General features: G+C 45.8%; 1 protein-coding gene across 2 annotated transcripts; it reads right to left on the reverse strand.

The window, feature by feature from the left end:
• Positions 1 to 217: 217 nt before the first annotated feature.
• On the reverse strand, positions 218 to 16,692 carry HMCES (5-hydroxymethylcytosine binding, ES cell specific). 2 transcript variants are annotated; one of them, XM_057555401.1, is made up of 8 exons: positions 16,619 to 16,692; positions 15,993 to 16,201; positions 8,984 to 9,127; positions 8,072 to 8,197; positions 5,562 to 5,743; positions 2,340 to 2,532; positions 1,329 to 1,429; positions 218 to 876 (listed from the first exon to the last, which is right to left on the reverse strand). In XM_057555401.1, exons 2-8 carry the CDS (start codon positions 16,173 to 16,175, stop codon positions 747 to 749), a joined length of 1,059 nt encoding a protein of 352 aa, XP_057411384.1. In that variant the 5' UTR covers positions 16,176 to 16,201; positions 16,619 to 16,692; the 3' UTR covers positions 218 to 746. The 2 variants fall into 2 exon arrangements, with proteins under 2 accessions (XP_057411384.1, XP_057411383.1); XM_057555400.1 differs by lacking the exon at positions 1,329 to 1,429.
• Positions 16,693 to 16,696: the final 4 nt, after the last annotated feature.

Here is a 16,696-nt window from a genome sequence, read left to right on the forward strand (position 1 = left end):
TTTAAGCTAAAAGATTCAGGCAATTTTCAAGTATTACGAGTGAACAGAGACTCAATAAAGAGCGCCCCACCAAGCCTTTTTGTTGTTTCCAGAAAAGCAGTTTTGTCCACAAAAACCCCAATGCCCCACATTGTGACAAAACCATTCCCTAGGACTATGCCAGGAGAAAACAGTGAGATCCAGAGTTCTTCCCACCAGCAGCATTTTCTGAAATGTAAACAGTTTATCAAACACTTTATTCAGAAAAAAATACAATGTTTTAAGAACTTAATTCCAAAGCACTGAAAAGAGCCAGAAGGCTAAACAGAAAACAGCCTCTGCTAAGCAGTACCAGGGGACGCTGAGAACTGCCAGCAGGGTCAGACTCTGAGGGAAGGTCCCCGGGGTTCCAGGAGAGAGCTGTGGCCACAAGGGCCCCCCCCCATCATGAGTTGACGGTGGTGCCTCTCCCTTTTCCCAGGCTGCCCACCCACCCCACTGGGGGTTCCCAGTCACAGTCAGGACAGCCACTCCCCCAAGAAGCCACAACTGTTAACTAACACTGTGCTACCTCCTCCAAGCCACACCCACCTCCCCAACCTGTCGTCACCGTGGTGTTCAGCACGGCGCACCTCGGCCTCGGCCTCTGGAAGTCCTGCGCTACTGGGTGTGAGGCCGCTTGGCCACAGGCTCCTCCTCCTTCTCCCGCTTCAGCCATCGCTCCAGGAGGTCAGCACCGCCTCTCTTGGGGGAGAGCGGGCTCTTCTTCAAGAACTGGCTGGACCACTGGGGCACATCTGACTCTGCCTTTTGGGGTGTTTTGGTGTCTTGCTTTTTGGGTGACTTTGTGGCCAGCCATTGCAACATCTTCTGGCTGCTGCCACTTGCCTTGAGCTCCTAAGGAGAAAGAAGGAAAAGCTCAAACGACCAGCTCAAGCTTTTGGAAATAGGCCAACTCCAAGGGAAGAAAGAGGGGAAGAGGCATTAGGTATTGACCTCAGCATGGAAAATGTCAGCAAGGGCCAGCTGGGGCCCCTAATCAGGAGTGGGAGGAGAGGAGCAGAGTGTGCTCCAAGGGCTGCAAGGAGGAGGGAGCAGCTCTCAGAGGAGGCTTCCCAGAGGAGGTGTGCGGGGCCAGCCAGAGAAGAGGGCTGCTGGGCACTCCAAACACGGGCAGACAATGAAGCAGTGTCAGGGAAAAGTGTGTGCTTCAGCCAAGACCAGGCAGCGTGGGGTGGGGAGGTGAGCTGGAGGGCAGGAGTCAGCCGAGGGCCGAGCGCAGCTCTCTCCCGCGGCACCGCCCTCCACACAGCCCCCTACCAGCCCCGCTCCCTCTGCTTCCTGTACACCTTCGCCAACCCCGGACTGAAGCTTCTGAGTTCACACGATGCCACCTCTCCAGAATGTGAATTCTTCTGGAGTAAAGACCATGGCAGAAACGGGGCAGTGTCTAGTGCAAAAGGAATACATACAATGACATTTTTAGAGACGGGTAATGAAAAAAAGTGTCAGGGGAGCAGGAGTTCGAGAGAACTGAAGAAAAAGGATGACACTGACAGTGAGTATGAAAACTTAATAAACTTTTAGAAAAGTGGGGAAGGGGGCAGCTGTTCTAGCCATCATTGTCCTGCACACTTCTCAGGCACCCTAAGATGCCTACTTTGGAACAATCAGACCCACGTCTTACTTCAGGTCCCTCTATGCCACTGACAAACAGTTGCTACTCCTAAACCTTCACCCCGGGTATCAGCAGGGGCCAGCTTCTGCTCTGGGACTTCCTTCTCACTGAGGCCTCTTGCCTGTTCACCTTCCCTTCAAAATACATCATCTGGATCCCCGCCAATTCTAAGAAGTTAAAGTTCACGGCAGGAATGTTCTCAAATCCCCCTGAAGGGGAAAGAGGATTGGAACTCCTCCATCTTGTAGTTGGGAAAACAGAGGTGCAGAAAACAGACATAAATCACACATCTGGTTGGCGAGAGATACAGTTATGGTCAAGGGCTCCTTTGTCCTTCTCACAATCACCCTCTAGATTAGGAATCCTCAAACTTGGCTTATTATCAGACCCACCAAGGCAGCTTCTTAAAGATACAGAAGCCCAAGCCCAGCCCTGAATACTGAAGCAGTAGGTCTAGATAGAGGCTGGCATTTCCATTTTGCAACAGGTCTCCTGAGGACTCCCGAGTCACAGCCCACTTTGAGAGTCACTGCCCTGGTCCACCTTGCCGTGCACGAGGAAGGTGAATCTGGTGTGGTCTGTATTCAGTCTCTGATTGTGCAAGGTCACAGCATGAAATGAACAGGTCACACTGACGGCAGGCAGAAAGCTCAGGAAGGACTGTCGCAGTCAGAGGCCCTACCTTTCTGCCCAGCAAGCGGAGAGGAAGCAGGCACTCAGGAGTGTTGTTCCGGGAGCTGTTCACCACGGAGGAGACTCGGTGGAAGGTGATGTTCTCCGTGGGGTGAATTAACTTCAGAGCTTCTTGAGCTGAGACCTCCCCGAAGTCCAGCCACATAGAGACTGCCTCCTCTCCATCTAGTATGGCAGGCATCCTAGCCCGTGCGGTGAAGACAGTGGTCGGGAGCAGCGGGGGGGGCGGCGGGGAGAGGCCTGGTCAGCTGAAGCGCAAACTGCCCCAAGCAGCAGCTCACCCTCCCTCCGCGCCTCACGTGCCAGTTGCTGCCCGGTGTTCCCCCCACCCCCCCACCCCCAGGGACCAACAGGGCACAAAACTCAACACCAGGAGAGCCAGCTTAACAGAGTCAGATGGCAAAGACAGTGCCCCGTGCTATGAGTGGATCCACTCCAGTGTACACGCTAGCAAACTGGTGACCTTTACGACACTCCAGCCTAGACTTAAAGGGAAAATAAACCCTGGAAAACGTGTCTATCAATAATACTCTCCAGCCTTATCACCCATGGAAGATTTATCTAAGAAAGAGCTATTTATATAATTGTGAACAAAAAGAAACTATGGCTCAGAAAAGCAAAGAGCGTGCCTCAGATGACTCCTGGTACCCAGCAGATGTTAGGAAAAGATCCCTTGTTTAGCCCCCAATTTTATGTTCTGGGCCAATGCAAAGAATGTACACACTTCATTGGTGGGTGGTACAGATAGGAGATAAATGCGTTAACATCTATTTTAATAATTATTATTACTTCAACAAGTCAAACATTTTAGTTTATTTTAATTTAATTAATTTTTTTGGCCACACTGCACAGCTTATGGGATTCTTAGTTCCCTGACCAGAGATCGAACCCGGGCCCTCAGCAGTGGAAGCACAGAGTCCTAACCACTGGATCGCCAGGGAATTCCTCCAAACAGGTACTTTTAAAAAGTGTTTTAAGGGACTTCCCTGGTGGTGCAGTGGTTGGGACTCCAAGCTCCCAATGCAGGGGGCCCAGGTTCGATCCCTGGTCAGGGAACTAGATCTCACACACGTGCCGCAACTGAGTTTGCATGCCACAACTAAGGAGCCCACATGCTGCAACTAAGGAGCCCACCTGCCACAACTAAGACCTGGGGCAACCAAATAAATTTAAATAAATCAATAAATATTAAGGAAAAAAAAGGGTATTTTAAGATCTTTGAAATCCAGATGCATTTTATGATGAATGGCATCTCTGCACTGTATCACACTTTAATTGGCAATAATTGGCAGCACTTTATTTTTCTTAACAATGTATAAATAAGTGGTACAAAATCTTAGATTAGATGAAATAGGAATTTATTTTAAGGTGAATTAGCAAAAACTAGAACTATTATATCCCATGAAAGCATCACTTCAGACAGAACGCTTAGGACAAGAGGGCTAAAATCGGTAATCCAGTGTGTGCAGCACTGCGTTCTTTCCAGCAAAAGATCATAAAATTACTTCTGAGGACACTCAGATCTGGCAAAAACTGTGAAAGTGTTACACAAGTATAGTCAGTTCTGCTAACGTTTGTTTTTTATTTTATTAAATATATTTTTAAATTATTTATTTATTTATTTATTTGGCTGCTTTGGGTCTTAGTTGCAGCACACAGGATCTTTGTTGCCTTGTGCGGGATCTTCGCTGCAGCATGTGAACTCTTAGTTGCGGCATGCATGTGGGACCTAGTTCCCTGACCAGGGATCGAACCCGGGCCCCCTGCATTGGGAGCGCAGAGTCTTAGCCACTGGACCACCAGGGAAGTCCTGTAACGCTTGTTTTTAAAATGAAAATCTGTTCCAATGTGATTGATCTATTAGAACATAATGCAGATTTTGCCTTTGCTTATATACGGTTTTGTCTGTGAGAAACACAAAGTGAACACAGAAAACTGCACCCCGCTGAACTGAGCCTTGTAAGAGTACACAAAATGCACACATCTCAAACACTGACGGCTACCTTGGCTCACTGCATATTATCCTCCAAAGCTGTGTTCTGTTCTCATTTTGCATTTGTAAACTTTTCTCTATATTAAAAAAACTATTCATTCAACATCTCAAACATGTCTAAGCTTCCTGGCTCAAACACACTAAGCAGTGCATGCAAACAGAAAACTTGTAAGTCTTGACGAGAAGCTTGAAATAATAATAAAGCGTCTTGAAAGCAAGAAGAGAACATGTGATATCTCCCGAGCAACAGACATAAAGGATCCACAACAGTAACAGGGCTGGGAAAAAAGGAACATCCACGGCTGGAACAATTGCAAGAAGTGTTATAAAGTCAATACCAGCCAGGTCTGAAGGAATAGAAGCAATGGAAAGATATGGACTGAAAGCCGAACAGTAAAAAAACTAAAAAACTGGAAGCTGTCTCACAAAGAGAATGCCCTCTCTATACACAAAGACCACACAAACACCACAGAGGTGGCTCCTCTTAGTGCTAGTAATGGCTGTTTTGGTGGCCCCAAACACTGCTGCCATTTCCAGAGCTCTCAGCTGTTGGGAGAAGACATGAGTACAGATGAAGATGCTGTTAGGGAATTTCCACTAGTGATACTAAAGTTAATTGGAGGAGGCCACACATTGGACCAAAATGTTCAGTTTTGATTAAATATGTATCTATTATAAAAGCATGCCTCGAAGGAACAACGTTTCAAAGGCAGAAGAACATGCCCCAGGATTTAAGACTGCAAAAGACGATAATTTTGCAGAATCTTCCTTCTACCACTGCACAATAACACAAGCTGCAACTCTTGCGACACTCACTTCCACAAGTCAGTTTCAGGTCTTTCTAAGGTAAAGTGCCATATTTATTGTAATATCTATGTACTTCTTAACCACTTAATGCATGGAACGATAGTACTGTTTTTACTACATTCCTATTTTTTTTTTTTTTTTTTACTGTGTCACTGACAAAATTTGTAAGTGTTGTCCCCTTAGTCCCACTTTTCCCGTAAGTCCTATGGTTTTCATAGTGCAATTTTGCATAGTGTGGTGATTTTTAGGAATGCATATCATGTTACAGCCAAACTGACTATACTTTGTGAAGCAACTGTCTTACTTTCCTACTCTCTAAATCTGTGCGTACAGAAGCTGCCTATCTAAAAGCAAAGAGGACAAACCCTGCCCTGAATCCTTTTGGACCCAGGCATGAGAAGTGTGACTTGCCTGTGGTGGATGCCATTCAAGCCTTTGCAAGAATCCACTGTGATGATGGTGTAAGAATACAGGCAGTCTCCTCCCTCCGGGGGCTCCCAGCAGTCAAAGAGCCCGGCCATTGTCAGCGGCCTCCAGTTGTCCCAGACTTTCTCCCAGTCCTCAGGGCCATCTGCAGCACCCATGCTCTCTGACTGGAAGCAAAATCCATGGTAGATTAGATACTCAGCAGCCGCCTTCCCCCCTGCAGGTTGGGTACTATTACAGACTTGAGAGCATGGCAATCATTTTAGAAGTAATTCAGCCCATGCCTTTAGCATGGGTCCTCTTGATCCACTGTTGCAGAAGGAAAGAGGCTTGGTGGCAGATACTCACTGAAGCAATAGATTTATGGCTCCTTAATGCTTTCACAATACAGTTTAACACCTTCAGTGGATATTCAGGCCTTCCATGATCTGGATAGTCATTCCGGCTTTCAATTACAATGTTAACTTGAATTAAGCCCAGCTATTTCTAAATGATGCCCTCATGCAATTTCATGCCCCTCTATCTCGCAGAAGCAAATTTCCTCTGCCTCAAAGGTCTTCCCTTCCCTTTTTCATCATGCCAACTCCTACTTGCCATTTAAGATTCAGTTCAAGGCCTAGAATACAGAAAGCTGGAAAGTGTCACCTCCACCCTAACAAAAAAAAAGGTAGAGAATCTAAATAACCATAACTTAAACTCATCAGAGAACTGAGGTCACAGGGCAACCAATTAACCTGAACTTTATGGAAAGACAGGGTCATCCAAGAGGAGATGAGACACCAGTACTGGCTTCCCAGTGGTAACAGAAGGAAAACAAGGCCTCCTTCATGCAGCAGGTAAGAATTCAGATAAAATTATCATCAAATTGCTCGATGCAGAGTGTGGGCTAGCCTGAGAGCACAGAACCCCTGGGGGCTGCAGGCATCAGGGAAGTTTGCCTCAGCTTGCAGACCACCCTCCACAGGTGGTATCGAGAGAGACTGGGGGCAGGGGACTGGAGAAAGCTTCCTTGCCAATGTGTGCTAGACACGGGGAGCTCTTTTGCCTCAGGGATGGTGAGAAGCCTCAGCTGGTCACTTCTCCTCTAAAGAACAAAAACCTTAAGGGGCCAAGGGGAAAAGGGATAAATCCTATCGCTCCTAAGATACAGGTAAAGACCCCCTGAAGCTGGAAGAGGGCAAAAGAAAAAAACCCTCTACGCCCCTGGGGAAGGAGCAGGATCACTGAGAAAGCTTGAGCCTGAGAGCCGGGGACACAGCTCTGCTTAAGACTGAGACTGAACCAAGACAATGGAGAACTCTCTCCACCTCCCTGCACACCAAATGACAAGCAACAGCAGTCTACCTCTGGGGGAGGGGCAAGAGCATGGAGAGAGCCTCTGGAAGGCACAGGCTCAAAGGGACGTAACAACAGCTGCAGGGAGCAGGGCTACTGAGAAAAACCCTCTGGAAAACCAACCCTTACCCTAAACACAAGGTGACAGCAGAGAAATATTTAAAGCCTGTGGTGCACAACAAAAACCAAACCCAGTTCAGCTCCGGACAAGATCAACTCAACCTCGGACATTAATGGCCTAATAAAAGAATAAACAGGGGCTTCCCTGCTGGCACAGTGTTTAAGAATCCGCCTGCCAGTGCAGGCAACGTGGGTTCGATCCCTGGTCTGGGAAGATCCCACATACAGCAGAGCAACTAAGCCCGTGCGCCACAACTACTGAGCCACAACTACTGAAGCCGGTGTGCCTAGAGCCCGTGCTCCGCAACAAGAGAAGCCACCGCGATGAGAAGCCCGCACACGGCAACGAAGAGCAGCCCCCGCTCGCCGCAACTAGGGAAAGCCTGCGCGCAGCAACGAAGACCCAAGGCAGCCAAAAAAGAATAAACATATCCATTTCCAGACACAAATATTACTGATCTCAGTCTCTGTCCTATCTACTATGTCTGGCAATCAATAAAAAATTATAAGACATACAAAAAGCCAAAAATAACCAATGAATTGCCAAGATATATAGAAATCAACAGGACCAGACTCAAGAGATTACATTTCCCAAATGCTGAAACTATCAGACAGGAATTTAAGTGTAATTACTATATATATATATTAGCTATGTATTACATATATATATATAATAGCTCTTATAGAAAAGGTAGACAACATGCATGAACAGGCAGATAAGCAATTTCAGTGAAATAAGAAAGAACAGTGAACTTAAAAACAGGTCAATAAAAATCACTCAAACTGAAACACAGAGAAAAAAGAATGAAATATACATAAGAGAACATCCAAAAACTATGGGACAATATCAAACCGTCTAACACATATATAATTAGAATGCCAGAAAGAGAAGAGAAAATGGGGCAGAAGAAATAGTTGAATAGATAATGGCTGAGAATTTTCAAAAAAATAGGAAAGACATCAAACCAAAAATGCAAGAAGCTCAGAGAACATACCAAACACACAAAGACACAGACACAGATATACACTGCTGATGATACCTTTTCTGTTTTGATTTGGGGGAAGTAGATGAAGTAGGGCTGCGTCCGGTTTGTTCTCTGACATCGCTGCCACTCATAGAAACCATCTGCTAAAACAACACAGCGTCTTCCCTTTCCCAGAGGCACCTGAGGGAAAACATGAGCAAGATATGGTCTTAGTGATGGAAACATGTTTCATGGACTTAAAATCTCAGATCTGCCAATATGTGACCTCAGAGCAGTTAATTCCTCTGTATGTCACATTTCTTATGTATAAAGTCACACTTACACAGAAGTTGAAAAGATTAAATAATGTACATAGCAGGAAACAGGCACTGTGGTAGCTGGTCTCCAAAGCTGGCCCCCCAGAGAACCACGCCTACCAATATTCACATACTATGTAGTCCCCTCCCTCAGTGATCTCAGGCTGGCTCTGTATTACCAACAGAACGCAGCAGAAGTGACGCTGTTATGATTTCCAAGGCAAGGTCACAAAGCCCTGCAGCTCCCGCCCTGCTCCCTTGGATGGTGAACTCTGGATAAGCCAGATGCCATGTGAGATGCCTGACCACCCTGACACCCCCTAGCAGGCACATGGAAAGGCCTCCAGCTGTTCTACTCATCCCAGCTGAGGTGTCACACATGTGGGTTAAGAAGCCACCTGGGACATCCAGCTGTCATCTGATTAGAACTACATGAGAACCTCTGGTTGAGTAAAAACTGTCTAGTTGAGCCCAGGCAGCCCATGGTTTATTATGAGAAATAATAAACTGTTGTCTTGGCATGCTTTGTCACACAGTAATAAAGAGAACAGCACTCTACATTAATAACTGGGAACACACTTTGGAACTATTTCTCAGGTATATAAGGCACTAATAGTTCTGTTAGATAAAATATCAGAACATGTGCCTTTTCCCTAGACCAGCTACCTACCTTAAAGGACCGTTTCTCCATTATGGTATCACTACGACAGTTGCTAGTGTTGTACTGCAGCTTGGAAGGATCAGCTTCTTTAAACCAAGATGGGACCAAGCCCCACCGCATGGGAGCAATGATACGCTCAGATGAGTCTGCGCCCTGCCACGAAAAAGGTTAAGATCCAGTGAGGAGATCATAATGAAATTTAGAAAACCTAATTCAGTACATGCATTACATTACTACTAGTATCAAAATACAAAGAGGATTATTAATAAGGAAAGATTCTACTTGAAAACAATTTTAATGATGTATCATGATGTGAGTAATTTGAGTTCTCTAGCAACCATATTTATTAGAATGTATGACATTCTGCTTGGGTAGGATGGGGGATACAAAGAGCTTTAATTTCTGTAAACTTTTAATGAGTACCTACTGCAGGAGAGACATAGTTCCAGGCCCTGCACTTCACATGGCCCCAGCTCTCAAGAAGCACACGTTACAGACAACCATCATACAAAAAGGTACATGCTATGATTAAGGGATACATAGGGTAGTATGGGGGCACATGGAAGGTGCTTAACCTCAAAGGGCTTGCACTATAACTCGTGAGGCCACACAGACATTAAAAATATGAAGTGATAAGATACCATAGGCTAAGGGCCATATAAGTGGTACACACAAGGAGTGTCAAAAAAGTTCAATGGAGAGTGATCTGTGAGAGATGGAATGGAGAAGTATTATCAACTCCTTGGGAAAGGCAGAGGGGAAGGAATAGGGTGAGGTGGTTCTTGGATTGGATCCCACAAGAGGTATAGGAATCAGACAGAGAAGAGATGGGAGGAAAGACCAGATATGAAATTAGAGGCCGTGTCAAGAATGTGCAGGAAGTGGTTTTGTGTAGCCAAGTTATAGCAAGCCTGAGGATGCTATTTGTAGGAAGGCCTGCTTACAGGATTGGCCCTCAGTTAGGATCTGAGAACTTGGATTTTTAGTGTTTCCACCTTTCCCTAACTGATAAAGATGGTATACTATGCCTACTTTGTGCAAAAAATGAGGTTTATGCTGAGTACCTGCTTTCCTTCTAGGAGTCTAGAACTTTGGTACTTGCCAGGCAGAGAGTGCCTAGATGACCAGCCCCCGACAAAAACCTTGGGCCTAAGTTTCTAATGGGTTTCCCTGGGCAGAAACACTGCACGTTACTACATTTTTCACTGCTGGAGAGAAAACATGCTTGGTGTGCCCCCTCACAGGAAGGAGAGACGATAAGGAAGCTTGTGCATGAATTTCTCCAGATTTCTACTTGTTTCTTTTCCCTTGCTGATTCTACTGTGTATGCTTTCACTGTAATAAAGCTTAGCCACGTCACATGCTGAGTCCTTCGAACGCACCTCCGAATGTGGGGGTAGTCTTGGGGCCTCACCCTCAACACATGGTTGTTAAACTTTTTTGGGGTAACTGGTCCCTTGAGAATTTGATGAAATCTATAGATTAAAACGCACACACACTATTCTCACGGTGTACTACACTGAGTTGGAAGACACCAGTGAGCAGAGAGTACATTTTAGGTTCTACTAGGGTGGTACAGTAGGTCTGGTGACAGTAGTGAGAATAAAAGACATTCAAAAGATAGAAAGAAAAAAGAAGAAAAGAAATTGTGGTGTCAAATGGACAAAGAAAACAGGGATGATTAAGTTTTCAGGCCCAGAAGCCTGAAATAATGACGGTGCTATTGAACAAAAGAGAAAAATCCGAAAAGAGGTTTGATGTGGGGAAAGATCACATGTTGAATTTCAGGTAACAGCGGGAAGTCTGTGGCAGCTTAGAAAAAGGGTCCCAAAGTCTTTGACGCTTCTCCCATCAAGAGCTGTGTGGGGGACCTATGTGCCCTTTTCTTGAATCTGGACGGGCCTGTGACCTGCTTCTATCCAACAGAATGTGGCACGAGTGACACTGTATGATTTCTAAGGCTAAGTCAGAAAAGGTTTTTCAGCTTCCTCCTTGTTTGCCGAGACACTGCCTTCGCTGCCATGAGCTGCCATATAAGAAATCCAGCCACCTTGGTGAAAAAGCCCAGGCTTTGTGGAGAGGCCACATGTAGGGGCTTTGGTCAAAAGCCCCAGTTCAGAGCCAACATCAACTGCCAGATAAGAGAGTGAAGATGCCTCTATTTATTTATTTATTTTATTTTTTTTGACTGTGTTGGGTCTTCGTTTCTGTGCGAGGGCTTTCTCTAGTTGCGGCAAGTGGGGGCCACTCTCCATCGCGGGGCGGGGACCGCTCTTCATCGCGGTGCGCGGGCCTTTCACTATCGCGGCCCCTCCCGTTGCAGGGCACAGGCTCCAGACGCGCAGGCTCAGTAGTTGTGGCACACGGGCTTAGTTGCTCTGCGGCATGTGGGATCTTCCCAGACCAGGGCTCGAACCCGTGTCCCCTGCATTAGCAGGCAGATTCTCCACCACTGCGCCACCAGGGAAGCCCTGAAGATGCCTCTAGATCAGATGTTGGTAAACTTTTCTCTAAAAGGCTAAATATTAAGTACTGTAGACTTTACAGTCTTTGTTATAAACGCTATTATAGGGACAGAGCAGCCATAGACAATTGATAAATGGATGTTGCTCTGTCCCATAAAATTTCATTTACAAAAATGATCAGAGGGCCCTAGTTTTCTGCCTCCTGCTCTAGATGATTCTAGCCCCAATGCCTTCTCAGCTGAGGCCCCAGACTCCAGGGAAGAGACAAACCATACCTGCAATGCCTTCTCCTAATTCCTCACTGGTGAACATAATATAAAGGTTGTTCTGAGTTACTAGAATAAAATCCACAGACAGAGGTTTACTATGTCCAACAAGCATGTGGAATTAAAGCTTAGGAGAGAGGCAGCATGGTAGAGAATGGGTCAGCAAACTTTTTCTGTAATGGACCAGACAGTAAATATTTTTGGCTTTCTGAGTCCACACAGTCTCTGCTGCAACTCAACTCAACTCTGCCACCGTTGGTAGTGTGAAAGCAGCCAAAGAACAAGTGAGCATGGCTGTATTCTAATAAAACTTTATTGATAAAAACGGGCAGTGAGCCAGATTTGGTCTGAGGACCATGGTTTGCCAACCTCTGGTATAAAGGAAAGAAAACGGCCTTTGTAAGAAGACCCTGGTTCAAAAGTCCCTTCTCTGCTACTTATGAGGTTAGATGTGTGGCATGGAATAAGCACACTAATTGTAGTTTAATATTTTTTGAGGTTATGATGAAAAAGAAACAGCAAAATCTTCTATACAAAGGTGACTGGTAAAGCCATTAGGATAAAGTTTCTTAGAGAGCAAATCAATCACAGGATCAAACCTGGGGGTACAAAAACAAAAAGGAGAAATGAGGAAAAAGTGCAGTCCAACAAAAAGTTCCTAGAGAGATAAAAGCAGAATGAAAAAAGTTGAGAGGATGGAATTCCAAGAGGGGAACTGTCAGTAGTAGTGTCTTAGAAGGGCTTCCCTTTTGTTTTCTCTTAAATTTATTTGGCTGCACCGGGTCTTAGTTGCAGCATGTGGGATCTTTAGTTGCGGCATGCGGGATCTAGTTCCCTGACCAGGGATCGAACCCGGGACCCTCGCACTGGGATCGCGGAGTCTTAACCACTGGACCACCAGGGAAGTCCTGGGCTTCCCTTTTGTTTAAAGCTAATTCCTCCACTGTGCTCTTCACAGGATCCTGTCCCACTTCTTTCAATATCTTGCCTGTATTAGTTAATCCCCTTGCCATACAAACACACACACACACACACACATACACAACACAGACCCATTCTTGTTATACATGGCAGGTAGGTTGTATAAAGTTGCCACGAACACTGAAGTAGGGAACGCTGAACTGCGGCTCTTAGGGGAAACACCGTTAGGTTGCCAGGAACCTATAGTGACAACATTTTCATCAACTGATCAATATACAACCTTGTCTTCTGTGTGTTTTTAACATATTTATTATTATATGTTAAACTTTATTTAACATATATTGTTAGTTCATTAATGTTGAATTCATGACCAGCAGCCACAGTAACTCATGCCTGAACGAAGCGTCTCTAACACATGTATTTTCTCTGTAAGGCATATTACGCCCTTCTTGCATTTAGGAATTCTAGCCTGCACTTTACCACTATGCTTGGGGACAATTTTAAACACTAAGATCACCAACAAAAAGCATAGAAATGCAAAAAACATGGCAATAAACAGATCTCAAAAAAGACACTTGTTTATAGTATAAAAAGTGAAACAAGAAAGTAGAACTTCATCTTACTTGATCTCAGTTAGGAATACATATTTGGGTAACTTGAATATTTCACCACTCTGTATGTCCACGAATGACTATAAAAGCATCATGAGTATTATTTTGGGGGTTACAAAGTAGGCAAGTAGGCAAATTTACCAACACAGAATCTATGAAGAATGAGGATCAACTGTACATATGTATACATACATGCATGCATGCATGCATGCATACATACATACATATATACACATATACACACATGCATGCATACATACACATCCGTATATACATACGTATATACATGCATACATATATACATACATATATACATGCATACATATACATACATACATATACATGCATACATATATACATACATACATACATACATACATATATACATACATACATATATACATGCATGTGTTGCTTCCTCCTTAAAGACAGAAGCAGCCTTTAAAACCAATAAACGAGCTCGCAGGATAACTAAGGAAAAGGTGATCCTGGAAGAAATGGTAGGGTAGAGAAGGAAGGAAGAGAAAGAATGTGTGAAAACACAGAGCTTTTGTAAATCCTCTTTCTCTTCCGGAATCAAATGTGTCAAATGTACCTTCCAAGCAGAAGGGCTCCCTGCACAAAGCATAAATGAAAATAAGAGATAACATTATCTCACAGCCAACTAAACAATCTCGCATCAGAAATTTACAAGACAAAACTCTAGATCTGAGGTTCTGGACACTGGACAATTCTGACACCGCCCCCCCCCCCCAGCCTTCACTTCACCAAGCCCGGGGGTGAGGGCTGGTCCACTGGCATCGAGTGGGTGTATCGTGTGGGTATTTGGCAATGTCAGGAGACATTTTTGGTTATGATGACCTAGGGAAAACTGGCATCTACTGGGTAGAGGCCAGTGACGCTGCTAAACATTCTACAAGGCACAGGTCAGCTTCCCCCAACAATTATCCCACTTAAAATGTCAATAGTGCCAAGGCTGAGAAATCATGCTCGTACGAATTCCACTGATCACCTTTAACCTGAGTGTGTTCAATGGACAATTGTAAACCAAACCCAAATACAGGGCTGCCCCATACTGGGAGCAATGAATAGAAAGCAGCTTCTAAGCCAAAATACTGAAAATATTGCTCAATATTAGTCATCTTTTCCTCTACCCTCTTGGACTTGTAACCTGAACAGCTGGTAGCACCAGGGGTAGATAAATGAAAGAGGAAGTAACTTGCAAGTCAGTGGCTTCAAATGCAAATGTTACAATCTATACACATGTGCTGACATTGATGATACGGATTAGTGATCTGAAATAGTTCTATTTTCGCTTTACAATTTACGATGTTCATTTTCAGATAAATGAAACCTCAAATATTTATCAAAATTAGGAAACCCTAGCAATCTTTATAAAATTTATTGGAGATGTGGAGTCAAAACATTCCATCAGCAAACTGACATCACTGACAGAAGAGGAGGGCTATGCGTGCGTGCTTAGGGGCTCCACCTTCCCCATTCCTAGTTCCAGGAAGTATCCACTGGAGTGGGAACAGTGGACGGGACCTCGGTACCAGCTCTTCCCTCACTGCCTGGGTAACCCAGGACCACTCATAATCTTTCTACACTTCTGTCTTTACATCTGTTAAAGTTTTCTTCCAGCTAACATTCATTCTATAATTTTAATGATGTGGTACAAAGAGAACCAAGGCTAAAAAATAAGAAACCTCACACAGTTAATCCTTCTTTCTCTTCAAATTATGCCTCCCTCTGAAACGTTTTATTTTTTCCTTTCCCAGTCAAGGTTCCCCATGATATTGATTTTACTTTGATTTGCCTCTCATTAAAAAAAGTCTGTTTAGTTTCAACAAGTATGCATCCACTAAAAATGGCTCGAGAATAAACTATTTCATGTAAATGGCTTCATTCAACCAAAAAGATCAAAGTCATCTGGTATTTTTTTTTTCTAAAATAATCTGATCCCTGTAACGGAAAAATGAATCTTTTTTGACTATCATATTATCACAACAGTTCTGAAGAGTATGCAGCAGGGGTATAATCAATTGTATCAAGTGACTTAAGCATTATGGATCAGAAAGAATAAAAATCCAAGATGGAAACAATCAGGATTTTAAAAAACATATCAAGGATATTTAAAATATTTAAGACATGGAAGAACTACTAATTTCTGGAATGAAGCATTTTTATTACACTGCAGGTATGCATGCATACAGACACATCCCCCCCCCCCTTTCAGGAGATAAAGCCAAGAACCAAAACATGATTATAAATTATCCACCACTCCAACACTACGGAAGTAGATTCTACCAAGATAAAGAATGCAATTAAACTTCAGAATACCAAACCAAATACCTCTGTTCCTAGCTTCAGTAAAAGACAAACATAAAAAGATGGAAGACGCAAGCAGAAAGAATAGAAACTTAAATGTTCAAGAAACGTCAGAGGTGTTTTTAGACTAGCTAGTCTTAATCCTGCCCTAAGCCCAGAGATTCTGACTTCGCTGGACTCATAAGGGGCATGGAAATCCCTTTTTTTTTTTTTTTTTTTAAAGATATTGAAAGGTCCCTGATGATCAGTGAGGTCTGAAAGACGCTACCTTAAACAGTGCTTTCAAATGCATATGAACCGGGCAGGCAGCAGGGCCGGCGCGCCTCGTGCAGAGCAGCACGCAGCTGGGGCCCCAGGAACAGTGACCCGTCCCGGAGGCGTCAGCACAGGCGCAGCGGCGGGCGCAGGGCAGGTCCGCGCTCACCTTCTCCACGTGCAGCCGGGACAGGAGCACCGGGCTGCTGGACTGCGGGCTCTTGTTGTACGACGGGCAGTACCGGTCCGGGTCCCTCCACTCTGGGAGCCGCCGTTGGCCCTGCCGGTCCCGGTAGGCGCAGGCCCGGGCGAGGACCTCCTTGGGCAGGTGGCAGGACGTCCGCCCGCACATCCTCGGCGCTGCGAACACCGCGGGTCCTGGACGCGAGGACGGGGTTCGAGCGCCTCAGACGCGGGTCTCGGGCCTCGGCCCCCTGGGTCTCCCTCCGCGCCCCGCCCCGCCCCACCCTACCCCCACCCCAGGCCCGCGCGCCGGGCTCACAGGGACACCTCCCGCCCCGCGGCCCGGCCGGGCAAGGAAAGGAAGCTTCTCGGCCGGGGGCTCCTCCTGCCCCGCAGGCCCCGGCCTCCCCCGCTCCGCCCCGCTCCCTCCGGGACCGCTGACCCCGAGGACCGCGCCCCACCCCACCCCCGCCGCCCGTCCGGTCTCACTTCCCTCTCAGGCCCGCCGCCCTCCCATCCCGCCTCGGCCCCGCTCACCGCCGCTCAGGCCCCGTCCGTCCCACTTCGCCTCCCCCTCAGGCCCGCCTGCCCGTCCGCCCGTCCCCTCCTCACCTCCACCTCAGACCCAGCGTCCGCTTCGCTCTCGGCGCGCCCGCATTCCCCGCGCCAGGCCCCGCCCCCCGCGCTAGG

This window comes from Balaenoptera acutorostrata, chromosome 10 (assembly GCF_949987535.1).
Source record: "Balaenoptera acutorostrata chromosome 10, mBalAcu1.1, whole genome shotgun sequence".
Taxonomy (NCBI): Eukaryota; Metazoa; Chordata; class Mammalia; order Artiodactyla; family Balaenopteridae; genus Balaenoptera; species Balaenoptera acutorostrata.